Source organism: Zalophus californianus, chromosome 13 (assembly GCF_009762305.2).
Source record: "Zalophus californianus isolate mZalCal1 chromosome 13, mZalCal1.pri.v2, whole genome shotgun sequence".
In the NCBI taxonomy this organism is placed as follows: domain Eukaryota; kingdom Metazoa; phylum Chordata; class Mammalia; order Carnivora; family Otariidae; genus Zalophus; species Zalophus californianus.
This window is the reverse complement of record NC_045607.1, coordinates 7,877,972-7,903,505: the sequence shown is the minus strand read 5'-3', so window position 1 is coordinate 7,903,505 and position 25,534 is coordinate 7,877,972. Positions and strand designations below refer to the sequence as shown.

At 55.8% G+C, this 25,534-nt stretch overlaps 1 protein-coding gene across 3 annotated transcripts in view; it reads right to left on the bottom strand.

Annotated features, from left to right (window-relative positions):
* The window catches only part of SH2D3C (SH2 domain containing 3C), a 29,366-nt gene that overhangs the window by 1,867 nt on the left and 1,965 nt on the right, over positions 1–25,534 (bottom strand). Inside the window, exons 2-10 of one of the 3 annotated variants that reach the window (XM_027614773.2) lie at positions 24,501–24,972; positions 14,435–14,474; positions 7,414–7,542; positions 5,898–6,352; positions 4,518–4,642; positions 2,996–3,531; positions 1,962–2,077; positions 1,243–1,414; positions 357–468 (exon numbers count right to left, since the gene is read on the bottom strand). In XM_027614773.2, the coding sequence (XP_027470574.1) occupies positions 357–468; positions 1,243–1,414; positions 1,962–2,077; positions 2,996–3,531; positions 4,518–4,642; positions 5,898–6,352; positions 7,414–7,542; positions 14,435–14,474; positions 24,501–24,972 (2,157 nt within the window). Of the gene's footprint in view, positions 1–356; positions 469–1,242; positions 1,415–1,961; positions 2,078–2,995; positions 3,532–4,517; positions 4,643–5,897; positions 6,353–7,413; positions 7,543–9,874; positions 10,274–14,434; positions 14,475–22,465; positions 23,156–24,500; positions 24,973–25,534 lie in introns of those variants that run through there. The other 2 variants (XM_027614774.2, XM_027614775.2) reach the window with 2 other exon arrangements.

The following is a 25,534-nucleotide window of genomic DNA, read 5'->3' as shown; positions in this document are numbered from 1 at the left end:
GCCCCACCATCCACGGCGCTCCCGGCAGAAGGTGAGGCGCTCCCGGCAGACAGGTGAGGTGGGGGTGGGTCTGCCTGAGGTCCCTGACTGAGTCCCCAGGGCTCCCGACTCCCAAGACTAGCCCCTCTCCTTTTGGAATCCTCCAGCTGAACCCACTGCTGCCTCGGCGCAGCCCCGAGGGCTGAGCCTGGTCCTGACCGAGGCTCACACGGTTGCCAGGTACAGAAAGTGAGCACGAGATTAGCCTGCGCAGACCTCAGTCAAGCTCTGGTCATTGTCCACACTGGGAGAGTCTTTACCGACCCAGAGTGGGGCTGGAGCCTGTCCAAGGTGACACAGCAAGGTGTGGGGGGTACCTTTGCCCTCGTTGAGGCTCTTGAGAAATGGCTTGAGCTTCTTCTCGTAGAGGATGGCACCCTCCGTGTGTCGCTGCCGAAGGGTCACCCATGTCTGCTCCAGCCGGGCAATCTGGGGAGAGCAGACTGTGAGCGCTCAGCCAGGGAAGGGGCCTGCACAGGCCACAAGCCACCCTGCTGAGTGGACAACCAGATGTGGGATAATAATTATTATATCGTGGTCACCTTTCATGTACTAGGGACAGTGCTGGCTGCTCTTCGCATTCTCCTGGGAGGCCTTGCAAGAGCTCATTTTACAGATGAGGGAACTAAGGCTCAGCTAGGGCAATGACTTGCCCAAGGTCCTTCCAAAATTAGGTAGCAGAGCTGGGAGTTGAGCCATGGCCTCTGGGACCCTGTTGTTACTATTGACTAGGCATAGGAGAGCAAGTGTAGAGTGTGGAGGAGGGTCAGGCTTGGCAACAGACTTTTCCAGTCTCTGACTGTGTGACCTTATGCAAGTACTGCTGTGCCTCAATTTCTCATAAGTAAAATGGGACAATAAAGGCACTTCACAAGATTGTTCTGAGGAATCAATGCTTATAAAGTACTTAGTGTACCACCTAGCATATATTAAGTGCTTGCTAAATTATAGCCATTTTATATTTATTTTTGAAATTCATATAATGCTCCTCACTCATTTTTCAGGTGGGTAAACAGAGTCCCAGAGAAGGGGCAAGACTTGGTCTTGGAGCAGGTCACCACTTAAGAGACCTCAGTTCTCAACAGTTATCCTTTCACCAATGCTGCCTAAAAGTCACCAAGTTCTTCCCTATTCGGACGTATCCCAGGGCTCCCTCCAGACGGCGACTTCCTGAAGCCCAGCTCGAGACGCGCCCCTCCGTACCTGGGCCATATCCAGGGCGCCCATGACCGCAGCGAAGCTGAACATGTTGCCCATCGTCCCCCGAAGTTCAGCCGCCAGCTGGATGGTCTTGTGCAGAAGCGCGGCCCGCTCCTCCGCGGAGCCCGTGCAGCCCAGGATGTCCACGGCCAGCATGATGGACATGGTGTGGAACCTGTCACAGCGGCCAGGTCAGAGGGGAGAGGTCCTGTCACCGCTTGTGGTCGGGCGCCGAGGGGCGGAGGGCCGAGCCCAAAGTGACAGGTTGGAAAGGGTCAATGAGATTAGGGGGCGCGGCCAGAGTGAGGGGAAAGCAAGGCTAAGGGCTTCTGATTGGTCAGTGTAAATCAGGGGAGGGGCCAGAGGCTTCTGAGCGCCGGGCTGAGGGAGGGACTTGTGATGGATCAGTGGAATTCACGCGGCGGAACAGTTTTAAGAAAGAAGAGTAGCCAGAGCTGATGGGCAGGACTAAGGCTCGCGGAGTGTGATTGGTCAAGAGGGTGCAAAAGATGAATTCGGGGATTGACTCAGGCTTTGGGGAAACTAGGATCGCTTGGAGCTTGATACGGAGCAGTTGCGATTCGTCAATGGATAGAGGGCGTAGCCAGAACCCATGGGAGCCGGGCTGAGAGACTCTGATTGGCCAACCGGCCACAGCAAAAGGGCAGCGAGGTAGCCCGGGGGATTCCCCGCGAGGCCCCGGGTGCAGGTGCTTGCCTTACCTTTCCAGAAGGTCTAGTCGTAGCTGCCGGCCATGGGGGAGGGTGAGCAGCTCCATGCCCCAGCGGACTCCCATTAGGGTCTGCATCTCCTTGGTAACGCCCAGTATCCTAGCAACCTGCAAGGACGCCCCGAGGGCTGATTAATTTCCTGTCGCGGCTGGCCCAAGCCATCTGGGAGTCAGAGAGCTTTATCTAGGAGGGCAGCCTGGCTGGGATGGCGAGTTTGAATTTCAGCTCTCACCCTCTGCCATGGAGCAAATGAACCTCATTTCCTCCTCAGTTCCGTGAAATGAGGGATAAATGGGAAAATGCCCAGTGGTGTTTGATATGTGCCAAAGATGACCAGGACACCTTTAGTCCAGAAGGCAAACCTGAGGCTCAGGGAGGGAAAGGACTTGTCCAAAGTCACACACTGGGCCTAGAACCCAGAACTGCTCCCTTCATGCCTAGCACTCTCCACAGGGCAGTATCTTTGCACTCTTTTCTTGCTTCCTGAGCTGAGAGGCCAGTGTGGCCCCCACATAAAGTAATCAGTGCCCCCCAAACTTCAGAAGGAGAAATTGAGGGGCAGAGAGAGTCTGGGTCCTTAGATAGTCAAGATTCATTCAAAGGCCCAGGCGTTGACAATTTAGGAGTCTAGGTTATGAGTTTTGTTCATTTTGTCCACTGGGGGGGGCAGGTAGTCTCGGTTTTTACATTCCCTGAACCAGCCAGGCTGACTCCCATCAGGCTCAAAAAGTGCCCCAAGGAGCTCTGGCTTTCAGCACTGCCCAGTTCCAGTGCCAAACTGGTGGAAGCAAGAATATCTTGTGTTGTTGTTGTTGTTGCCATTTTTAGAAGAAAATGGAGGCCCAGAGATGTAAAGTGATCAGCCCAGAGTCAAACAGCAAGCGAGGGACAGCTATGAAGCCAGAAGCCAGGCCCATTCACTATACTTGGGGAATTTAGAGGCCAACTTCTCACCACCCAGACCCCTGTCCCAAAGCCACAGGACAGAGGTGCTCTCCCCACCCCAGTGCTCACCCAGCACCTACCAGGCAGTCAACCTTGGTGACATGCCGAGCCAGCGTCCGGGCATCCACCTCTGCTAGCAGCTCCTTGACCTTGCGCAGAAGGCCCACCTCCAGCGGCCGATTATCCTTGGGGATCAGTAGTGACTGGAAGGTGGCTGGGTTGAAGGAAGAGGTGGCTTCCACAATGGGGGCTATGAAGGCCCTGCCCCGGTCCCCCTCAAGTGTCCCATTCTCTGACAGTTCCTTTAGCCTCTCCCCATAGCTCCTGGCCTGCCGGCTGGAGGCCTCAGCAGCTGCCCACTCTCGACTACCCCGGACAGGAGGCTGGAGCTGGCAGTAATGGCCAGAGTCCGGGTCACTGTAGCTGCTGAGCGATGGTGATGGGGAGGCCTTGCAGAGCGTGTGGGAGGGGCTGGCATAAGGGCCCTTGTCCAACTCCGCAGGGGGTTTTGGGGCACTTCCGGGACACAGCTGGGGTTCACTGGAGCGGCGGGTGACAGGGGAGGCAGGCAGCGCTGTGGCTGAGGGAGCTGCAGGGGTGGCGTGGACACGGGTCACTGCAGGGAGAGAAAGGGAGAGGACTAGTTACCAGAGCTCCCCACCCAGTGAAGTTCTCCCACCCTCTTCCCAAAGGGGTGATGTCCCCACCTCCCTGCCACCTCTTCCTTCAACCCAGCCACCTTCCAGTCACACAGGCCAGGCCCAGCAGCCTCGGGTAAACTGACCAGGCCTCAAGGATACTCTCAAATTGCCTGGACCCCAGGAGTTTGCTCTCTCCTACCCTAAGGCTGCTGCAGCCTTGGGGAACCACTGAACTACATAGAGGAGCTTGCCGTGATTCAGGGATGCTAATAAGCACTTGCTGGAGTTCATTGTGTGGAATTATTTCTCAATGAGTTAGCAATGATTTATTGAGTACTCATGTGCTAGGATCTGGCGACATGCTGGCCATACTCTGGTCAACAGCAGTCAAACCATCATCCAAAATGAGAGCTGATGTATATTGAGCTCTTCCTGCCTGCGAGTTCCTTCTTTGTACCTTAGCCCACTTAACCCTAACATCCTGAGAAGTAAGTACTTCTACGATCCTCATTCTACCAGGAGAAAACTGAGGGTCAGAGGGGTCAACTGCCCTGCCTGAGTTCACTACCCAGCACGTGGGAGAGCTGGGCTTGAAATCCTCAGTCCTGGATACTTCACTCTGCCATGTTGTTCAGAGAATGCCCAATAAATCATTTGGGGCAAGGAATTTTGACTTTTACACTCAGGGGAGTTGGTTCGAAGGCAAGTTTGTAGTTAGGACAAGTTGGTTGGCCTGTGTTTAGGGAAGAATGTGTGACAACCTGTGGAGACAGTATCAGTGGTGCCACTGGCTGGTTTTTAGTGGAAATTCTTGCAGGGCATCACTCTCAGTAAAGAGGTAGAAACACATATAATCACACACTGTAACAGAAGTCATCAAAGACAAACAGCACACATGTGCACACACAAGGTCACTGCCACCAGATTCCCCCACCCGCCCCTCCCCCTCTGCTGGCCATACCAGTACTGTAGGCAGGGGAGCTGGGACTCTCGGAGATGGGTGACATGGGCGAGTGCAGGTCTGGGATCTGGTCCATGCTGAGGGCACAGTTGCGGATAGATTCCCGGGGGTGGGGCAGTGAGGTGCTGTGGAGCAGATACGTTCATGAGCAGAGAGCCCAGAGGGCAGGGCCCTCGGCGGGCCTTAGGATCCCCACCTCTGCCTCTATCCTAGATTGACCGAACTTCAGAGGCAGGAAAGCTTTGGAGAGTGTAGTACTAATTGGCAAGTGTAAGACTGAAGCCCAGAGAGGGTAGTGTTTGTACAGTCCACCACCCGCACAGGGGCTCTCTTTCCTGAGAACCTTGCCTCCAACTTCGAGAACTGCCTGGGAAGCAGGCCTAGCAGAAAGGACGGGGAGCCTGTGGGAACCAGGCCCACCAGACTGGCACCTCCTCACTGCTCCCACGCTACGCTCAGAATGCCAGATCCTGGCACCATTATGGGCACTGATTCTAAACCACAGGCAAAGTGTCTACTGCCCACGGAGAATCCAACCAGCAGTTCCTTGGCTGACAGCACCCAGCCCCCCAGCCCAGGCCTGGGGAGATGGGACCTATCCAAGTGCTGGTGGCACAGGATGGCGGGTCTCTGCAAGCAACCAGGGAGGCCATAGAAATGAGGGGTACAGACTTTGGAATTGCAGACCTGGGTTTGAATCTCGGTCCTCCCACCCTCCAGCAAGTGGCTTCCCCTCTCTCAACCAACCTATCCCCTCATCTGTAAAGTGGGGGTGTGCCCAGGAGTCACCTCCCAGGAGGACATGGGAGTTGATGAGCTTGGGCGCAGACAGCCCTCCGCACAGGGCCAGGTGCACACTAGGGCCTCAGAAATGAGTCCCTTCTGCGGCTTGTCCTGGCCTTGTCCCACCCAGGGCCAGAGGCAACTGGGGGTCATCAAAGTGTGGCTGGGAACGTCCCATCCCCTGTGCAGCGGTTTGCATATTGCAAAGTCCTCTGCTCTGATGCCCGCCTTGGCCTCACTAGGTGGGTGGGGAGGGGGAGCAGCGGCTGCAGGGACAGGGCAGCACCCACGGGTCCCCTAGGCTGGGGGTGGCTATCTGAGGGAGGGCGCTTTATGGGCAGGTACACGGTCATGAGAGGAGAGCGGCAGGGCCCAGGGAGCTCAGCAAGTCGTAGCTGAGCTGAGGCTATCACCTGCCTGCAAACCCAGCACTCAGCCCCGTGTCCATCTCTTCCTCACTGCACACCGAGGCTCCAGGACAGTTATTCCACCCAGTTCAGAGTGCCTGGGCCTCCCACTCCTCACCAGCACTCTGATGACGGATACCCCCACTTGCCAAATGGGGAGACCGAGGCCTAGCGTGGGGTCCTTCCTTACCTGGTGGGGCAGCCATCGCTGCGGGTGACCTTGTCGGCGGTGAGCCCATCGGTCATGGTGACGCTGCGCCGCTTCATGTGACTGCCCTTGGGGCCCGAGGGGCTGGCGGGGCCGGCAGCCTTGCCGCTGCCCTGGCCCAGGCCATAGCAAGCCTCCAGGTAGCGCAGTGGGAATGTGCGGTTGACAGGGCAGTAGATGATGGCCCCGCTCTGCTCTGACACGGCCTTGCGGCTGCCCACATGGTACCGCACAAGGGCGGGCACGTGGTCGAAGCTCTCCTGCTCGAACAGGTACTGGATGTGGGTGTAGCTCTCCCCAGCCTTCACCACCACCTTGTTGATTTTGAAGTGCAAGGCCTGGTTGTGCCAGCGGCAGGTGAGCACATAGTCACCCAGGCTGGTGAGAGAGTCCCGGATGAGGAAGTCGCCGTTGCGCTGCACCAGGGTCTCTGATACCTGCAGGAGGCAGTGATCAGGCTGGAGCAGGGCCCGGGCAGGGTCAGACCCAGGATCTGGGGGACACGGGGAACAGAGATATCTATAGCTTAGGAAGGAGGATGCAGTGACCCAGATTCAGAGTGGGCAACTCAGCCACGGGCCCTGGGTCTGGTGTACAGAGGCTTGGGAATGGGAGGACATGACACCCTGGAACGTAAGTCACAGGGACACAGAGCCTGGGGGAGCTGGGGGTCGCCATGACCTAAAACTCAGGTCTCAGACCTGCTCCTTCTCAGGGTGCATTCCCAATCCTCATTCCTCCAAGCACCCAGTGCTCTCTGAGCTCTCTGGGCCTTTGTACTCTCAGGCTGCCCTCTCTTCCTGGACATCCTTCCCACCCTGACCACTTGGTGAACTCCTGTCCATCTCTCACTGGCCTCTGTCCTCAGTTCCCCCTCCTCAGGGCCAGCCCGCATTCCCTGCTGGATGCTCCATTCCTGCACTTCTTCCACTGGCCTCTGACTGGACTATCAGCCCTCAGGGGAAGCCACCACCCATTTTCTCTCTGCATTCATGGTGCTTGACAAAGATCCATGGCATGAATGAAAGAGAGAACAGGTGACTATCAGCCCATCTGGGCCTCAGCACAGAAACTCAACTTTGCCAAAACTGAGAATCCTAGGCCCTGACACTCACTAACCAAACACATAAGAGGCTAATGTATAGACCCATGAAAAAAAAAAAAAAACAACAGTTAAAAATAATGATAATAATAATAGCAATAACAACACTAATAATAACACTGAGCCCACCACATGTCAGACATCAAGTTAAGCGCTTTATGTGCATTGTTTCATTTATTCTCACAATAACCCTTTAAGGCAGGTACTATCATTACCATCCATCTCATAGAAGAAGAAACCGAGGCTCAGAGAGGTGAAGTGACTTGTGCAAGGTCACAGAGTCAGTAAATGACAGAGTTAGACCTCACTGCAGTCCTCTCGGACTGAATCCACCAAGCAGCAGGTCAGAGCCTCTCTGGGCGTCTAGGGCTGAGGTCCCGCCTAAGGCCCACTCACCTCACGGGGGATGCGGCCGTGGTACCAGGCATGGCTGCGGAGATCTGTGCTGCTGAGTTTGAGTTCCTCCTCCAACTCCTTGTGCAGTTTCTCAGGGGAAGAGTCCAGGATGTACTTCTCCTTGGAGAACTGGGCAGGAGACAGCAAAGAGTTGGCATCTGGTCTGAAGCCCTCTTTCTTCTCCTCCAACCCCTCCCTACTCCAGGTGAGCTGCTTCCATCCCGGGACCCTGGGAAAACTCAGGCACAGGTGCCAGAGAGGTCCTCACCCTTGAGTCTCCATCCTAGCAGGAGTAAGGAAATCTCAGTCTTACTGTGCTCCAGGCCCTGTGCTATGCGCCAGGAGTAAACGAGACAATAAACAAACCAGGCCCTGTCCTCAAGGAAGCTCGTAGTCCCGGCGGGGGGGGGGGGGGGGGGGGGGGGAAGGAAAAGCAACAGGAACATTTGAGCAGAATAAGGTCAGCACCACAGTACTGGACAGCGGCAAGGAGCTGGGTGGCTTGTATAAGAGAGAAGATTAAATATAGGCGAAGTGGAGAGTGGTCCAGGAAGCCTTCCTGGAGGAAATGGTAACAACAAAACACTCCCTCTGCACCAAAAATATCAAACTGATCTTGCACAGGGGAGAGGCAGGATTTCTATAGGTGGATCTGGGAGGTAAGGCAGCAGGTACCCAGGTAAAGGCAAGGACAAAAACATAAGGCTGGATGGACGATGATACATTCTGGGATGCTGAATTATAGAGTGGAAGGGTGGAGGAGGCAGCTATAAACAGGGAAGCAGAGGCCCCCACAGAGACATTTCTGCTGTCCTTTACAATTCCCAAGGCCCTTTCCTCCTCGCCTTCTCAAGCAATCCTGGCCAGATGGCAAAACTGTGGCCAAGCAGGGAAGCCAAAGGTCACTCGATGAAGATAATGCCCAGGACTACCCCCCTTCCACCTGCCCAAGGAGGAGATTCCTGGTTTCCTGGTTACCATGGCCCAGGGTTAGATACCTAAGAGCAGAGGGAGGAGAGTTCCTATTGCCAGGTGCAGCCCCACCACAAAGCACAGTCCAATCCTGGCTGTGCCCTGTGAGTTCTCTGGGCCTCAGTCTCCTCCTCTATAAAATGGGTATAATTACAGAACCTGCCTCCTTGGGTTTCAAGGATGAAAGGAGACAATACCCCAGAGTACTGTGACTAGCCCATAGATGTCCTTGTCACTGTGGGGACATGCGACATTGTTTCCTCTCCCACCCCCCAACTCTGGGCCCCAAAGATGGCTGTTCTAGGACAGGTAGATCTGGTCCCGAACTGGCCAGACAGCAAGACAGATGAAAGGGGCACTAGAGGGCCTGGCTTCAGTCCAGGTGACAGTCTCTCTCCAGGACCCCCTACTCACCAAGGTCCAAGGGTCCTCTAATCCACTCCCTGCCTTTTCAGACCTTCCAAAGATCTCAGAGCCTATCTCTGCAGCTCCATTCCCCACCCCTCTGCTCCCACACTGCCTCAGTTTACCCCAATCCACACTGCTCCCAAGACAGCCTAATTCCCAGCTTCAGTGATATCTAGAGTCTCTGACTTCATTATTTCAACAATGATTAAGCCCCCACTCTGGGACAGGTCCTGTGCCAGGGGCTGAGGCCCCAAGGTCATCAGGACAGATGACCTCTGAGAGAGCTACGCAGACACTGACAAGCAATTCCAGTTTTCTGAGTGTTCAGAGATGCACAGATAGCTCTGGGAGCACCTAAGAGGGTACCTCCTCATCTAGTCAGGGAGTCGAGTCCCTGTAGAGGTGACGTTTCCACGGAGGCCTGCAGAAGGACTGGATGAGCTCAGCAAAAGCATCAGGGCAGGGACAGACAGGCAAACAGGTGGGCCAGGAAGAGTTTCTGGGCAGAGAGTGGCAGAGTCAGGGCCCTGCAGGCAGAGCCAAGATCCTGGGGTGAGGGGAAGCTTCAGAGGGGCAGAGATGATGGGGGCAGGTGGAGCAGGGCTGTCAGATTGCTGTGGGGAGCTGGGGTTTACCCAGAGGCCACAGCAGAGCCACAGAGGGTTTTTCATGTATGGAGAGTGGCTTAGTGCTTTCCAGGCACTGGCAGGGAAGGGCGGGGCATGGGGGTGGGGACTGGGAAAAGGGTGTTTAAGTAGCCATTGATCAGGACCGGGAAGAGGGTGGAGGGGTCAGAGAGGATTTCAGATGGAGATCCTGGGAGGACAATGAGACACTTGCAGAGGTGAGCAAAGCTGGAGCAGGAGCAACTTGGTGATGGGCCCATGAAAATTGGGGTTTTTGAGGAGCCTGTAGGGCTTTGGGGACAGATGGTGGAGGTCAGAGATGGTACAGGTGCTTAGGAAAAGCTAGGTCCTGGGGATGGGGATTCCATATGCCCTCTACCCAGGGTAGAAACTGATACCTCGAGAGTAGGAAAGCCAAGGATTGAACTGAAATTGGGGTGTCCTCAGATACCTACACTTCTGTATGGAGTTCCTTATTCTTCGGGGTCCTTGGCCTCCCTCCCTATACCACACCACACCCTGGGGAGGGAAGACAAGGAGTCACAGGGGAGAGGAGAACACCAGTACCCCAGCCTTCTGGGGTTCTTCTTCCTGACAAAAAGCATGTAATTGAGAACTCACCCCAGTTCCACAGCTGGAGCAAGATAGACATGGGGCAAAGAAGGGGAGTGGGCTGTGAGGTAAAGAACCTGGCCACAAGACTCTACCTACCACTGTGTGACACTGAGCTAGTCATTTGCCCTCTCTGAGCCTGGGTAGCCTCATCTGTAAAGGGGGCAGGGGGTGGGGAGACTGGGTTCCACTTTTCCAGCCATAATCAATGGTCACAGGGAGAATATGGGGGAACCAACTTGGTCCTCCTCCACACCCGGGGGTGGGGAACCATAGGGTCCTGTGCCCTCCTCCTCACTCTCGACCAGGGGGTCCCCAGCTCCCAAGACTGGGGTGGGTGGGTGGGAGTTGCGGGCTGGGGCGCGAATGCAGCATCCCTGCGCTCAGCGCACCGCTATTGGCCAGAGATGATCTCACCGCCCCCCCGCCTGCGCGCGCCTGATTGGCCGGTGCGGGGATGCTGCGCTCCGCTGCCGGCGGGGCCGTCATTCAGGCGGGCTCCGAGCGTGTGTGTGAGCCCGGGGGAGCGCAGAGGTGACGCGCCCGGCGTCCCCCAGGGGGCTCCGGAGGCAAAAGCGCAGAGACCCCCGGTCTGGGTCTTAAGCCCTAACCCCCAGCCCGCGCCCAGCAAGCCCCGTCCAGCTTCCTACGGTCTGGCAACCCCTAGCAAGGCCATCCCAGATGATGCTCCGCAGAGGCGGGGTCCGGGTCCTCCCCTCCACCCCCTTCCGTTTAACCCCTTCACCGCCGCGGCGCCGTCCCGCACTGCCCGGCTGGCTGGGCTGGGAGCCCCGCGCCCCGAGCCTGCCCCAGCCCACCTAGAGGGCGGGAGAGTGGCGGAAGCTCTGGCCCTAGCCCCGGCACCCGCAGCACCCCTTCAGTTTCCCGCCCCTCACTCAGCCTTCGGACCCCAGCCCTGCGCTCCCGGTACAATGGGGAGCCAGGCTGCCCGGGTCAGCCGCAGGGGCCGGAGCGCTCGCTGGAGTACCGGCAGGACACCGGGGACCGCAGCTCCCGGGACCCAGTGCCCCAGCTCCGCCGGAGGAGGCAGGACCGAAACGGCAGCCCCGCAGCCCGGAGTCCCGGGAGCGGCAGCCCGGACTCTCACCCTGCGGAGCGGCCGGGCGCCCAGAGGTGAGGCCGGGGCGACCCCGCCCCCTCCCGCCGCCCCTGCCCCTGCCCTTGCCTCGCCAGACCCTGCGAGGCGCCACCGGGCTGCGGCTCCCGGCCCCCGGGCCCGGGGCGGAGCGGCCGGGGTCCCAGCCCGGAGCGCCTGGCGGGAGCCGAGCCGCCCCCTCACCTGCACCTGCACGAAGGAGCCGCGGTAGAAGCAGCAGGCGGCGGCCGATAGGGCGCTCCACAGGCTGCACCGCTCGGTCATGGTGGGGCCGGGCGTCCAGGGCCGGGCCGGTGCGGGGGCGGCGGCCGGCGGGGCAGGGGCGCGGGGACCGACCGGGCTGGGCACCGGCTGCGCGTGCCTCTCGGCGGCGCGATTACCTCATCGCCTTGGCGGGGGAGGAGCGGGGAGGCGGGGCGGGGAGACCCCACCCTCCAGCCGGTCAGGGGAGGGGAGGGGGCCATTGTTCCTCCCTCCGCCCGCCCCCCGCTCCCCGCCCCTAGCCCCCCGCGCTCAAGTCCCGGCAGGGCTGCCTGGGGTCGGGGGAAGCGGAGCAGAGGACCCGCCTAGGGGGGCGATCACGGGGCGGGGGAGAGGGATGGGGTGGGGATATCTAGGCCCGGGGGGGGGGCGGATTCCTGGCTCCCCCAGCTCACGGTACCCTTCATTGACCCGGAGCGGGCAAAGACTTTGAATTAAATCATATCTAAAGCTGGAAAAATCCCTGTATGTGTTTGACCAAATCCTTTGTGGCCTCGGGAAATCTCCCAGAGTCCAGGATTTCTCACCTCTGATTTGGAATCAGGGACTCGGGCGGAGAATCAAGAATCCAACCGGATGCTGGACTGACGGACTCTGGGGGTGCAGAGAGCCAGTAAGGCTCAATGCTTAGGGCACCAACCTGGGTTCAGCTAGCGGGGGCCCCCACCTCCACCCCACCAGCCCCTTCTCTTGGAGCCCTGATTCACTCATCTGGAAAACATACCTGTGCTGACCTCACAGAACTCTTTCTTCTGAGCCTTGGCTGACTTTGATGCACATTAAGTAGCCAGGCATAAAGTAAGTGTTCAATAAATGCATGCTATTATTGTCAAGCTTATTGTCTTACAATCTGGACTTTTTGTCCTAGAATTAAGTTGGGGGGGGTCATCACTGACTCTGCTTCAGTCAGGCCTAGGGTATAAATCCTTTTGACAGGCTGTGTGACATTAGGGAGGTGAGTCTACCTCTCTGGGCCTCAGTTGTTCGATTGTTTTCCACAAATACACATGAGGCTCTGAGCACGGAGTGTGGAATTTTATGGTCTTGGAACTTCAGAATCCTTGACTTGGAATCCAATTATTCACATCGTGGTCTGAGAACCCTGGAGTTCTGGAAGCTAGTACCTCAGGGCAGGAATGGACTGTTGGTAACTGACTATTGATTCTACCACCGTCTGAGGCTTGAAGCTAAAACTAATGTTCTTTTGACTTCATCCTTTAATCAGTTCCAGTGAACAGGTATTATTTCTTTTATAGTATTTTAAAGTACATGTTTAGCCCTATAAACTAAAGGAAAAATACAAAGCTAATAATCCTCATGAGGATCTTACCACCATCAGTGATGGAGATCTCACTACCTTGCCAGGTATCTGAAAACTGTGGAGCGCTAAAATGTGTGTCCCCGGTGTCCTACCCATTGGCTTTGGTGCCAGTTCTCCCTGAGGCCTCTGTCCCCCTGTGGTGTAAGGGCTCTGAATGAAGAGCCAGGGCCCAGATTCCAGGAGCAGCTCCAGCTCAACTTTCCACCACCCTAGGCTGCACTTCCTGGGCTCACTCAGCTTGCTTTCTGACCTTGCCCACACTCTTGCCTCTGCTTGTACCACTCTACTGTCTATCTCTGCTTATCTTTGCTCCTTTTCAGCTTTTCCTTTGGGGACAGGATGTTGGCGAACGTTCCTGGTCAACTGCAATGGCTTGGTTTCAATGCCTCCTCCTCCAGAAAGACTTCCTTGATCTCCCCCTCCCCATCTCCCAGGCTGAAAGTCATCCCTTAACCTGCTGAGCTCCAGTGGCTTCCTATCTGAAGCTTCTGATGATAGTGAGGGGCAGATATCTGAGCACTTCCCATGCTGCCTCATGGCTAGTCACTTACACAGGGCTTTATAGGCAGCATCTCGGGTGATGGAATGTCCCTGGGGTCAGGAGCTGGGCCAGCCTGCTCTATTCCAGGCCCAGCAACCCTACTTATGGGCATAGATTCATTGAGCCCATAGCAACCCTCGTTGGGAGGAGCCACTGCTACCCCCATTTCATATAGTGAACACTGAAGCTCAGGGAGGTAACCCACAAACCAAAGCCATGTAGCAAGTAAGTGGCAGATCTGGGACTAAATCTGCTGGATTACAAAACACAAGCCCAAACAACCATGTGATTCTCTCCTGGTCCCCAGCTGGACGAGGAGCCCTCTGAACACAAGACCTCGTGCTCCCAGCCCTCTGCTGTATGCTCCATGCTCAGCAGGGAGCCTGGCTCCTCGAGCGTGCTCCTGGAGGTGGAAGGCCAAGGACTCTGTCCATGGTCTTGGCATCAAATAAAATTGGATTGCAGTCTCAGTTCTGCCCCATAGTAGCTGTGTGCCTATGGGCCAAATCACTGTGCATCTTTGGGCATCTCTGGGCTCCAAGTTCCCCATATGTCCATGGGTACACAAAGGCCTTCCCTGCCCAGTGGGGAGGGAGGAAGTCAAAGACCTCATTCATGTACAGAGCTCAGAAATGTCTCCCCTCCAGTGGTGGCAAACACCACGGGGCTCTGCACACAGTAGGCTCGCGTGATGTTATGTTACTCTCTTTATCATCATTGTTTCAAAGCTGCATTCTCAACATTCCCAGTGTCCAGGACAAATTCAGCCTGTGGTAAATGTGAGCTGGGCCCATTCTCTGTGATGAAAACTGAGGCGTCTTTTCTTGCTCCTACCTCTTAACACCAGCACATGCTCAGAGAGTGGGTGGGATTGGATCTGCACAAGGAGACATCTCAGGGCCCAGGGCAGGTGACAAGTGGTGGGGGGGGAGGGTCTGGTGGTCACAAACTGTGGGGGGTCCTGGATTTGGGGCCAGGAGAGAATGATGGCAGGCATGGGAAGAAGATCCTTGGGAGTGAAACCAGATCCCAAGCGCCACTCCAACCCTGAGACCCTCTCCTCTTGGGACCAGGCAGTGAGGTCTGGCCTCTAACAAGTCTCAGAAAAGAACTCTGCCCTTCATGGAGCAGGCTCTGAGCCATCCCTGCCCAGCCCCACTTACCTTCACATAGTCCCCGCCAGCCTCTGGCTCTCCAGCGACCCTGGAAGGAGAGAAGAGAGGTGAGTGTCCCCAGTCCTACCTGGCTCCCTGGCTGTCAGCCTCTGCCCACCTGCCTGGTGCCAGCACCTGGCCCTAGCGTCCCAGAGGGCTCATCCTGAAGACAGGAGGGGGCACCGCACCAGACAGCACTCACCAGAGCCTGCTGGCAGGCTCCTCCTCCACTCGCCAGCTGTGTGACCTTGGATCAGTCCCCTCACCTCTCTGAGCCTGGGTTTCCTACTGGGAAACTGGGAATAATGACAGCTCCGCCTCAACGGGCTGTTGCAAGGACTCTGGGAGCTGATCAACATTACATGCCTAACAAGCAGCCTGCTTCCAGAATCATGCTGTCTTCATCCAGCTTCAGGACGCTGGAGAGTTCTTACCCCACTCCACTCCAATCACTGGTGGCCCCAGGCTGGGGCTCAGCCTCCTTGCCCCCCATCCACCCTACACTCTCTCCCTAGTGCAGAATGGCCCACTCAGCAGCACACGGAGCTGGTGACTGTTGGCTGTGGTGGAACCAATCCTCTCAGCCTTCAGGGGCCTGGAGAGGCCAGAGGCCGGGAGTGGCTATCCTTCCCAGGTACCAGATAAATACTATCCTTCCTCGTGAGGGGCAAGGGACACTGTGCCACCTCCCCGGGTCCTTGACCTTACATGCCATCCTTTCTCTGATGCAGCCTGGACCTGCCCTTCCTAACTCCCTCCTTAGCATCTCCTCTTGCATGTCTGAAGTCATGGCAAACTTGTCATATCCAAAGCTGGACTGTCGCTACCCGCCCCCTGCTGCCACGCCCCTGCTCCCCACGTCCGCTTCCCATCTCGGTTGATGTCAGCTGCATCCTTGTTGCTTTGTTTGGCCAAAAAATCTGCAGTCATTTGTGCCTCCTCCTCCGCTCACTCCACACCCACCCCATCAGGAAATCCTGCAGCTCTACTTTCAAAATAGGTCCTGACCACATCTCTCTCAGGGTCAGCCCTTGCTCCATCCAGGAGCCCCTTGTGCTCTGTGGAGCACACAGCAAGCAGCCTTCTTGCTGGCTCTCTGTCTGTCCTCACATCCCGCTCGCCCTCCACTCCACCCCCAGCGGCACTTAGGTGAAAACAAGCAGGTCATGGGCACAGAGCACCCCCCACACTCCCCTGGCCACTCTCCTCTCACTGAACAAGATCTAAACCCCTCTCCGTGGCCTGCAAATGGCTGGCCATGTAATATATCATCCAAGCCAGAACTTTCTTCCCTTGTGAGAGTAAAGAGGTACCATCATTATGCCAGAAAAACAGGCATCAACCAGAACATATGTTCCCCAGCCTACAAGGCCTTCGGTAGCCTGGTGGCGCCCGACCACCCACCTTGCCAACCCCCAACATGCCTCCCTCACTCATTCTATCCCTCATTCTGCCCAGACACATTGGCCTCCTTGCCAAGCTCACTCTTGCAAGGGCCTTTGCTGTTCTCTCCGCCTAGAATGCCCTGCCTCCGGATCTTCATGCAGCTTGCCCCTCCCCCTAGTTTATTTAGGGCTCTGCTTAATGTCCATCCTCAGAGAAGCCTTCCCTGACCATCCTACCTAGAAGAGTCCTTGGTCCTTCACTCTCTGTCCTCAGCCCTGCTTTATTTTCCTCAGTCTCTGCCTGAAATGATCATTTTACATTTATCTGTTGACTGTTAACTACCTGACACCTTCAGAGGGCATTGACTTTGTCTTATTCATCATTAAGCCCCCAGCACAGTGCCCGGCGCGTAGTAGGAGCTTACGATTGCTTAAAGGAAGACATGAATAGTAAATAACCAGTGTTGGTCCCTAGCATGAGGATTAATTTTATCAGGCTGGGCCCTGGTTCTCTGGCTATAGGAGAGGCCTCAGTATTCCTATCTGCAAAATGGGGAGGGAGGTCAAACATCGGGGAACTGCTTCCTCCCATCCAAAAGGCCAATATTTAAATTTAAATGTCATAAATTTAATAAAATAAACGTAATTGTATTAAATTACATGGATAAGGTGTGTACTCCCAGGGCAGAATTCCACACGGGGCTCCCCCAGCTCCTGAAGCCAGGGGCTCCTCACTGAGAAGCAGTGGTGGGAGCGAGGTAGAGTGGGGACCCCTCCCCCAAACGTTCACCTCTGCCAGGTTTTCCCGGGTGAGGTGTCCCATCCCAGAATTTCCGGCTATTCAGTCCCGGAAATCCGCCCACTGCTGGGAACAGATTGGCCAGGACACTGGGATCGCCCCATTGCTTCCTCTTGCTTCCTGTCTCCTTCCCTTGGGCCCTGGGGAGGGAACAGAGCCTTGGGGAGGGGGGGTGCCTGCACCAAAGTACCAGTGGGCTGGGGTGGGCAGAGCCAATGGGGGAGCTCAGGGCAGAGGCTGAGGCCCAAGAAACTGCCGGCTTGGGGCCACACTTAGTCCCCATCACATCACCCTGCCCCTCTACAATACTCCAGGATTTCCAAGCCATAATGTCACCATGGCTGCCTCTGATCCACTGTTATCCCCGGCCTGGACTATCGCCACACCCCATCACTGACCTCCCTGCCTCTGTGTGTGTCCTCTGGGACCTGTTCTCACTCCAGCAGCCAGAGCACTCCTGTTAAAGTGAAAGTCAGATCACGGATCTCCTTTGCTTCAACTCACTGGAGTGGCCCCCAGTGTCACTCAGAGTAAGGGCCCAAGTCCCACGACAGCCTTACAGGCTGGCTTCTCACCATCTCTCCCACCCAATGTCCTACCCTGATCCCTTCACTCTCGCTGCTCCAGCCACGCTTGGCTTCCTGCTGGCTTTTGTCCCCCACCTCAGGGCCTTTGCACCTTCTGCTCCCTCTGCTGGACTACTCTCCCCCCCGGACGCCACCAAGTTCCCACCCTGCCCTCCATCAGATCTTTACTAAAATGTCCCCTTCTCAGTGAGGCCTTCCCCCGCCACCCATCTGAAAGTGAGAACTTCCCACCTCCCTCCCCTCTACTTTTTCTCTGAAGCACTTCATCTGACCGGCCATGCATTGACTATCTTCTTTCACTAGAACATAAGCTCTGAGAGGACAGGAATTGGGATCTGCCTAGAGCAGCGCCAGGCACCCGATAAAGATTTTTTTGAATGAATACATGTCACACAGCAGCCCCATGCAACAAAGTCTGGTTCTCAAGGCTCAGCTCTCTGTGGCTGGCACAGTCAGCCAACCCTCCTCTCTCCCCTTGCTCCTCCTTGCACCCTAGCCTGCTTGCACATTCTCCAAAGAGCTCTGCTCCCTCCAGCCTCAGGGCCTTTGCACATGATGTTCCCTGTGTTTGGAACCTCCTCTCTCCCTTAGGGCCAGAGTGGTTCCTATTTGGCCTTCAGAGCGCAGTGTGCTTAGAGATTTCTAGAACATTCTCCCTCCCATTGTAATGATCAAATGCAGAAATCAAAGCTTCCATTTTTAAAAACTCAGCTCCATCAATTAATTAACTTATTTTTTATTTCATGGACCTAAAAGGCACTTCCTCTCTAATATTAGTGGTGAAATCAATTAATAAATAATACTGACAATTGAGCTAAATCAGTCCCATTAATCAGCCACATTAATTATTCAAATAACCAACCCCTTTAATTGCCTGTATTAACTGATTTGTTCCGATAACTGATACCACTTATTGCATACATTAGCTTAATTAATTGGATTAATGAGCAGTAATTAGAGCCCATTATCCTTTATTTCCCCAACACAGGTTTAAATCTGAGCTTTCCTTTCAAGGCCTCCATCCTGGCCCAGGGGGAAAGGGTGAGGTTCCCCAAGAGATCCTGGAGGAAAGGCAGTAGAGAGCAGCTGCTGTCCCATCCCGCCCTGGCCCTCCCTTGCCACGGGCAGCCTTGCCCTCTGCAGAGGCCCACTACCTGTTTACTGCCTCTCTGACCCCCAGTTTGTTCCCTTGGGCCTCCAGGCCTGGCCACGTGGCCTCAAGTGGACACTTCCCCAACCTTTGCCTCCTGCTTCTCAGCTTTCCCCCTGCCTTCACCTCTCTGAGGTCCAACCATCCTCGTCTGTAAAATGGGCATAACTGTCTCCCCAGAGGGGCCACAGGGGTCCTGAAAAGGAGGGGTACAGAGTTCCCAAACCCCATGGGGCTCCTCTTGCTGCCCCAGCTGCCAGCCATGGAGATCTCCCATTCTGCCTTTCCTGGGGGACTGAAGACTCTTTCGACCCTTCACTCCGACCGTCACTCACCCTGGCCAAAAAGCAATAGTGCTCTGTGCTCCTTAGTTTTTAAAGGCCCTGGGCAGAGAGAGCAGAGGTAGAAAGCCCTGTCTTTCCCTGGGGCACCTTGCCATGGGGCCTTTGGGATTCTCTGCCAGGTAGGCTCTTGGCTTTAGCCCCTGCCCTGCCCCACCTCCTGTAAGATGGGCTGCCACTGTCTTGAAGACATCCCTGCTCCTTCTCCACCATTCTGTGCCCTCGGTCTTCTTGACAGTGGTGAGCTTGCCAGCAGGTGTTTAGAAAGGGATAGGACAGATGGGGGCGATTCTTTCTGAGGCTTCTGAGCCCTGAGAGCTACTAATTGATATTCAAATTCTGCTGGAGAAGAGCAAAGGGGAGGGCATGTGTGGAGTTTGTGACTTGGTCCAGGACACACCGCTGGCTCAGACTAGATCCGGGTTGGCTCCACTTCATTCATTGCACGAGGCAGGCTCCCCTGCAGAAAGAGGAGCACTCCAGAGTGGAGACGAGGAGAAGGTGGGGAGGGGAGGGCAAAGAAAACTAGTATTTCAAAGGGACCATGAGCCCAGAATCGATGTCAAGAAGAAGGAATGGAGCAGGAATGGGGGAGAGAAGATCCTCTCAGGCTCTGGAGAGGGCCCTCCACTGGGGCCGGGGGGGGGGGGGGGGAAGCAGCGTTACCCTGGGCATGTCCCCCTCAGTGGGCCTCAGTGAACTCTTCCATAACACGGGCATGGTGAAAGCAAGAGCAGTTCCTTGTACTGGAGCTTCCATGGGCCAAGACCAGGACAAATGGTCTCCCTCATCGAGCCTTCACAATGCCCCTATGACACGGGTGCTGTTATCGTCCCCAATTTACAGATGGGGAAACTGAGGGTCAGACAGGGCAAGGGAGTTGCTCAATGTTGTGCAGTCAGTGATGTACCCAACTTCCTCCCCATACTCCACAGAGGTCCAGGATTCTGCAAACAAGGTCCCCTGAGGGTTTCGGGGGATATGGCTCCAGCTGGGGGTGGGGGTACAGTCTGTCCTTCCTGAGCCAGTGCAGTTCCCACAGCCTGAGGCATCCGGGGGTCTCAAGGACTGTGAGAAAGTCTCCACAGGAAATGAGATCCGGGAGCAGCTGGGCCCCTTCGGAAGACAAGGACCAGCCGCCCAGAGCCTGAGGAGACCGAACAGGCTGGGCCCACCACAGCCCCCTCCCCTGGTGGGTAATCACTACCAGATGCCCAGCAGCTGACGTCACTCTGCAGGGCTGAGAGGGTCGTGAGACTCTGGGGAGTGTTGGGAATTCTTGGACCAGAATCAACATTCCAAAAGGAAATGGGATGGGGGGGGGGGATGGTTCTTGGCCTGTTCTCAGTGCCTGGCACAGGGCTGGGTGTCCCGGGCTCTCCTGTGGGGTGCCACGTTCTCCAAATCTCCCTCTGAACAGCCCTGTGGGTGGGGTGGAGGGGCCTGGGTCTCTGTGATCTGGCAGGGAGGAAAGGACGCTTGGGTGTGACACTTTACGATGAGTAGAACTGCATTCAAACCCTCCTCAAAGGAGAGGGCCTCCTAAAACATAAATCAGAGTGAGGCCCTCCTCTGCTCAAGGCCAGGAATGGCTGCATCTCCCTGGGTCAAAGCCAGGTCCTTGCTGGGCCTTCCAGGCCTTCCATTATCCGAGCCCGTTTCCTCTCTGGCCTCGCCTCCCACCACTCCACTCCCCAGCCCCCCATCTTCATCTCCTCTAGCCACTGTGGGTCTCGGCTGCTCCTCAAACATGCCAAGGACACTCCTACCTCAGGGCCTTTGTACCTGATCTTCCTTGGTCTGGCACACTCTTCCCCAGATATCAAGAGGGTTTGTTCCCTCATCCCTTTGTCCAAACATCACCTCAAAGAGAACTTTCTCCTGGCTCACCTCCCTAAATTGCTACCACCAGACATTCTCCCACTGTGACCAGTCCCCCGAGTTGGCTTCGGTATTTCTCCCAGCACTTCTCTTCTGTATGACCATATAACTCCTTGTCTTACTTATCACGTCTCCCCCACATTGGAATGGGGGCTCCATGATAGCAGGGTTTTGTCTGCTGTGCTCATTGCTGTCTCCCCAAAACTTGCAAGAGTGTCTAGGGCATAGTTGCATCACAGTAAATATTCAAGTGAATGAAATTCCAACTCAACTAAAGTGTCATCTCAAGCAACCTCACAAAACCTCAGTGCCTTCATCTGTAAAATGAGCTCCCATTATCTCCCTTCCAGGGGCTTATGGGAGGTCATTTAAGTAACATAGAAATGGCTTTGGGATTTGTACTTGGCGGGAGGTGAAATATGACCTAGTGACTTGGGGGCTGGCCAAGCCTGGGATCAAATCTAGGCTCTGTCACTTAATCTCTCTGTGACCCCAGGAAAATCCTTTCCCCTCTCTGAGTCTTAGCGTCCTCGCCGGTAAAATGAAGCAAGTAGAGGTGCCCTTCACAGGGCCTGGGTAGTAGATGGCACCTGTGGGGTGCTTCAGGCAGGGTCTGGCCAGCTGTGAGCCAGATCTTGACCACCTCTTGGAGGACCCTGGCCTGACAGTTCCTGTGTGCAGGCGTGGGTGTGGGTGGAAGTTGCTGGGGCCTCTCCTTCCTCCTCCTCACCACGGACCAAAGGGGAGGGTGTCAGGGCTCTCTGGACCTGCTATTTCCCTGCAGAAGGCTGAGGTGCTGGGCGGGGAGGGGGAGGCAAGGCTGGTGCTCTCCTTTCTGGGAGGCTATAGGCCCTTCAGCCCTTGTGCTACTGGCCCCTCCTCCCTCCTTCCTCCTCATCCTCCATGATCTCAGCAGGGAACAGGGCACCAGGAAACTCCTGCAGCCTCACCTCTTCCTTCCTTCTGCTCCAGGTGCAGCCTGCCTCCCAGGGGGTAGGGGAGGGACACCATCTACCTCAGCTTAGACCACTCCCTGAACAGCCACTGAGATGACCCCCTTGGGACACTCGGGAATGGGGCCCCAGTCTCGCTCGGTGGCAGTTCTCAAATATCCTCCTCTCCAAACTGTATGTATCATCAGAGACCATTCCAGTCCCATCTGGGTTGCTGAGAGATTGAGGCCCAGAGTAGGGCAGGGCAAATCTGAGATCATACAGGCAAAGCAACTCTCCGGGACCCAGGGCTGGGCTTCAGGGGCTCCTGGAAGAAACGTTTAATTCCTGGCCTCCTGCTTGGTCTGGAGGGCAAGTGGGACACTGGGTCTCAGGACACCAGGAGGGGCCTCAGTCGGATCTGCTGACCCCACCCCCCTCAGGATCACTGGACACTCTGGATGATTGGGGGATGGAGGGCAGTCTGTTTCCTCTGCCAGCTATGGGCCAGGCCTGATGCCAGAGGCACTTCCAGGACCACCAGGGCCCCTGCCCACAGGGTGGAAGCCTGGGTCCTAGACTTGGCATCCTCAAGGTTTCTCAGGACCATCCTTCCCAGAGATCCTGGCCCTATTGGAGGGGAACGGGCTGCCCAGCCTTTAAGGGCACGAGCCAGGAAGGTGGACTTCTAACCTTCGATACTGTTGTGGACCAGCAAGTAAATCTCCCTTTCCTCATCAGTAAAATGGGGATCATAATAGTGCCCCTATTCTGGGACTGTTGTGCGGAGTAAATGCCCAACCTGTGCAAGGACAAGGCAGGGACAGAATTACACCAAAAGGAAACTTAAAAGTCCCTGATGCTAACAGGGTATCCTGCTTTGTTGGTTACCCCAAGGGCACTGATTTCCCCTCAAACCATTCCCAACCCCGCAGGCCCTCCTCAGGCCCAGCTCGGTCACTCACCCTCTGGGTCCCAGTGCGGGGCATCTTCGTCCCACTGCAGTCATGGTTCCCCGCGGTCACCGCCTGCAGCCTGGACACCTCCTCAGCCCGACGGCTCCCGCCTTTCTCAGGCCACGGAGCTGTGGAGCTCAGCGCAGTACTCCGGGGGCGGAGCCTGACCTGTAGACCACGCCCCTGACACGCCCCTCGCCCTCGGCCGGGGGCCGCTCCACAGCTTACACCTCCCGCCGGGAAGGACACGCCCCGCCTCCAGCACGCCCCTCCGCCTCCCGTCTCGCTCCGCCCTCTCCCCGTCTGTCCGTGGCCGGGGCTGGGAAGGCCACACCCCCCCGAGCACACCCTTCCTCCTCGGCCAGCCCGGTTCCAACGCCAGCTTCCCCCGACAGTTCCCCGTGCAGCCTGAAAAGGCCACGCCCCCTAGACACGCCCCTCCACGCGCCCCGCTCCTGCAAACTCCCAATGCACATCTCAGACCTTAGGATGCCTCAGAAGAGCCCAGAACCTGTCAGGCCCTCTCCCTCACATACAATCCTTGCTCCTCCACGCCCAAGTAAGGCTGAACTAAGGAGGGGGATGGCAGAAGACGGCAGCCTGGAGCCATCAGAGACGAAGGAAAGGCACTTACTCTTTGTGGTGTGCCAAGCACTGTGCTAAGATTTTACAAGTCCTGTATGTTATTCTTGAATTCTCATCACTGCCCTACAAGGTAGGTACTCTCATTATACCCTTCTATCCGACGAGGAAACTGAGGCTCAGAGAAGGGAACAGACTTACCCAAGGTCATGCAGTCAGTAAGAGGCAGAGTCTGGGCTGGATTCATCCTGCAGCTTTACAAAGTCTTGCTCCCCATTGAACAGAGGTCTAGACTCAAATTACCCCAGTGCACAGAAGCTGTGTTTGGTGTATCAGGGAAAAGCCATTGAAGAGAGGTTTATTTTTGCTCAGCTGGGGGTTTTTTCTTCTTTATTTCAAGAATCACATCTGACTCGTGAGGTTTAGACACAGGCTGTGAGAGTTGAAAAGCTGGAGACTGCTATGGATGGGATTGAGGAGTCTCCCAAGGGCATGAAGCACACGGCTGTAGGGTTTCAAAGGTGGTGGGTACAATGTGAGAGGTGAGTGTGCAGCCACAAGAGGCAGGCAGTTTTCTGCTCAAATTTAGCTCTGCCACCTTGGCTGAGTCTCAGTTTCCCCATCTGTAAGATGGGGCTAATGACAGATGCTTTTACAGAGTTGTCTGTGAGTAACATTGTTTTTGACACCCAGTAGAATGGGTGCTTCCTAAATGGGAGCTAGGGTCATATCATCACTATTTGTATTTTTCATGAACTCAACTTACCCTATAACCAAGTTAAGTGGCAACCAGGGGGAGCAGTGTTGTCCAGCGGAACTAAAGGTGGTGATTTGGGTGTGGGGGCCCTGGGCAGGGATCCAGTGATTGGGTTTGGGACCCAACCAGCCGCAGAACGCCCCTGCTGGAGGCTGCTTAGGGCAAGTCAGGTGGGTCTTAGTTCAAATCCCACTTTGTCATTTGCCAGATGTGCAACCTGACTGGAGCAGATGACTTTCCCTCTCTGAATCTCAACTTCCTCGTCTGTCATATGGAAATAACAGAATCTCCTCCCCAGTTGTTTTTGTTTTGTTTTGTTTTACATATTTTATTTATTTATTTGTCAGAAAGAATGAGAGAGTGAGAGAGGTAGGCGGAGGGAGGAGTAGGCTCCCCGCTGAGCAAGGAGCCTGATACCGGACTCCATCCCAGGATCCTGGGATCATGACCTGAGCCGAAGGCAGACACTTAGCCGACTGAGCCACCCAGGTGTCCCTTGTTTTGTTTTTTGAGAATTAATTGCAAGTGAAGGACCGAAGCACAGTGCCTGGTCTGTAGTAAGCACTTGATTAATGCGTAGGGTTTTTATTCCCCGCCCCCCATCGCTGTGTGTGTTGGGGGGTCCTCTCCAGGCTCTATTGGCAGGAGGCTTGGAGACACCATTCCTGCAGGTCCCATCCTCCCCCTCCTCTGGTGGGCACCTACCTTTCTGGAGGCACATTCCTGGGGGCTCTTTCTTCTTTTCTGTCTGCCCTGGGATCCTCAGGCTTTTCCATGGGGCCCATTGCAGAAGGGTTGGGTCCCACTGCTGGCATGTCCTCCAGGGGGACGTTGGTCCCCACCACCACCTCCTTGGCTGCCTCCACGCCTGGAGGGTTGGGCAGACCTTGGGGCACCAAGTGGGGTTCTGGGCCCACCTCCTTGGTCTCCTGGGTAGCCTGTTGGTCCCGAGCCTTCTTGGTGCTGAGACGAGGCATGGTGCCCATGTGGCTGTACATGTCACTGGAGCGGGCGTAGGCTGGGGGGCTTCTGGGGACAGTCACCATGTCATCCTGTGTAGCCTCAAAGGGGTCAGGCTCCAGATGGGACCCGAGACTGATGGTGGTTGAGGACCGTTTCAGAGTGAAGGACCGAGGGAGGTTGGAGAGACTCCCGAGGCCCTTGAACTTGAAGAACTCTGGTTGGGGGTTGAGGGGGAGAAGGGGAGGGAAAGGAGTTAATGTCAGCAGCAATAATAATAACAATAAAAAATACATGTCCCTCCTCTTATTGAGGGTTCAGGGAGGGTCAGGGCTTCACAGACATTCCCTCTGTTATGGTATAACCCGGCAGCTCTAGAATCACGGAGCCCTGGGCTTCAGTCTCTTCTGTTGTACATCTTAACTGTGTGACCTTAGGCAAGTCGCTTGACCTTTCTGAGACCCATTCTCCACATCAGCAAAAGAGAGACCTTAGTACCCACCTCCTGTGGGCAGCAGGAGGACTGAAGGAAAGCATGTAAATAACATAAAAGCCTCCACAAGTAATGAAGATAATGATGGTGATCACAGTAAATGCCTCTGGTTGGTCAAATATGCTTCAAGCGTCACCTCACTGAATTCCCAGCACAGTTCAATGGCACAAGTTTAATTTCCCTTTTTGCAGATGACCAAGTGCGGTTAGAGCTGTGGAAGGAGTGGCCCGAGGTGGCTTACCCCGCAGGTGAAGCGTCTGTGTGCGTGGGGAAGGAGTGGCAGGGA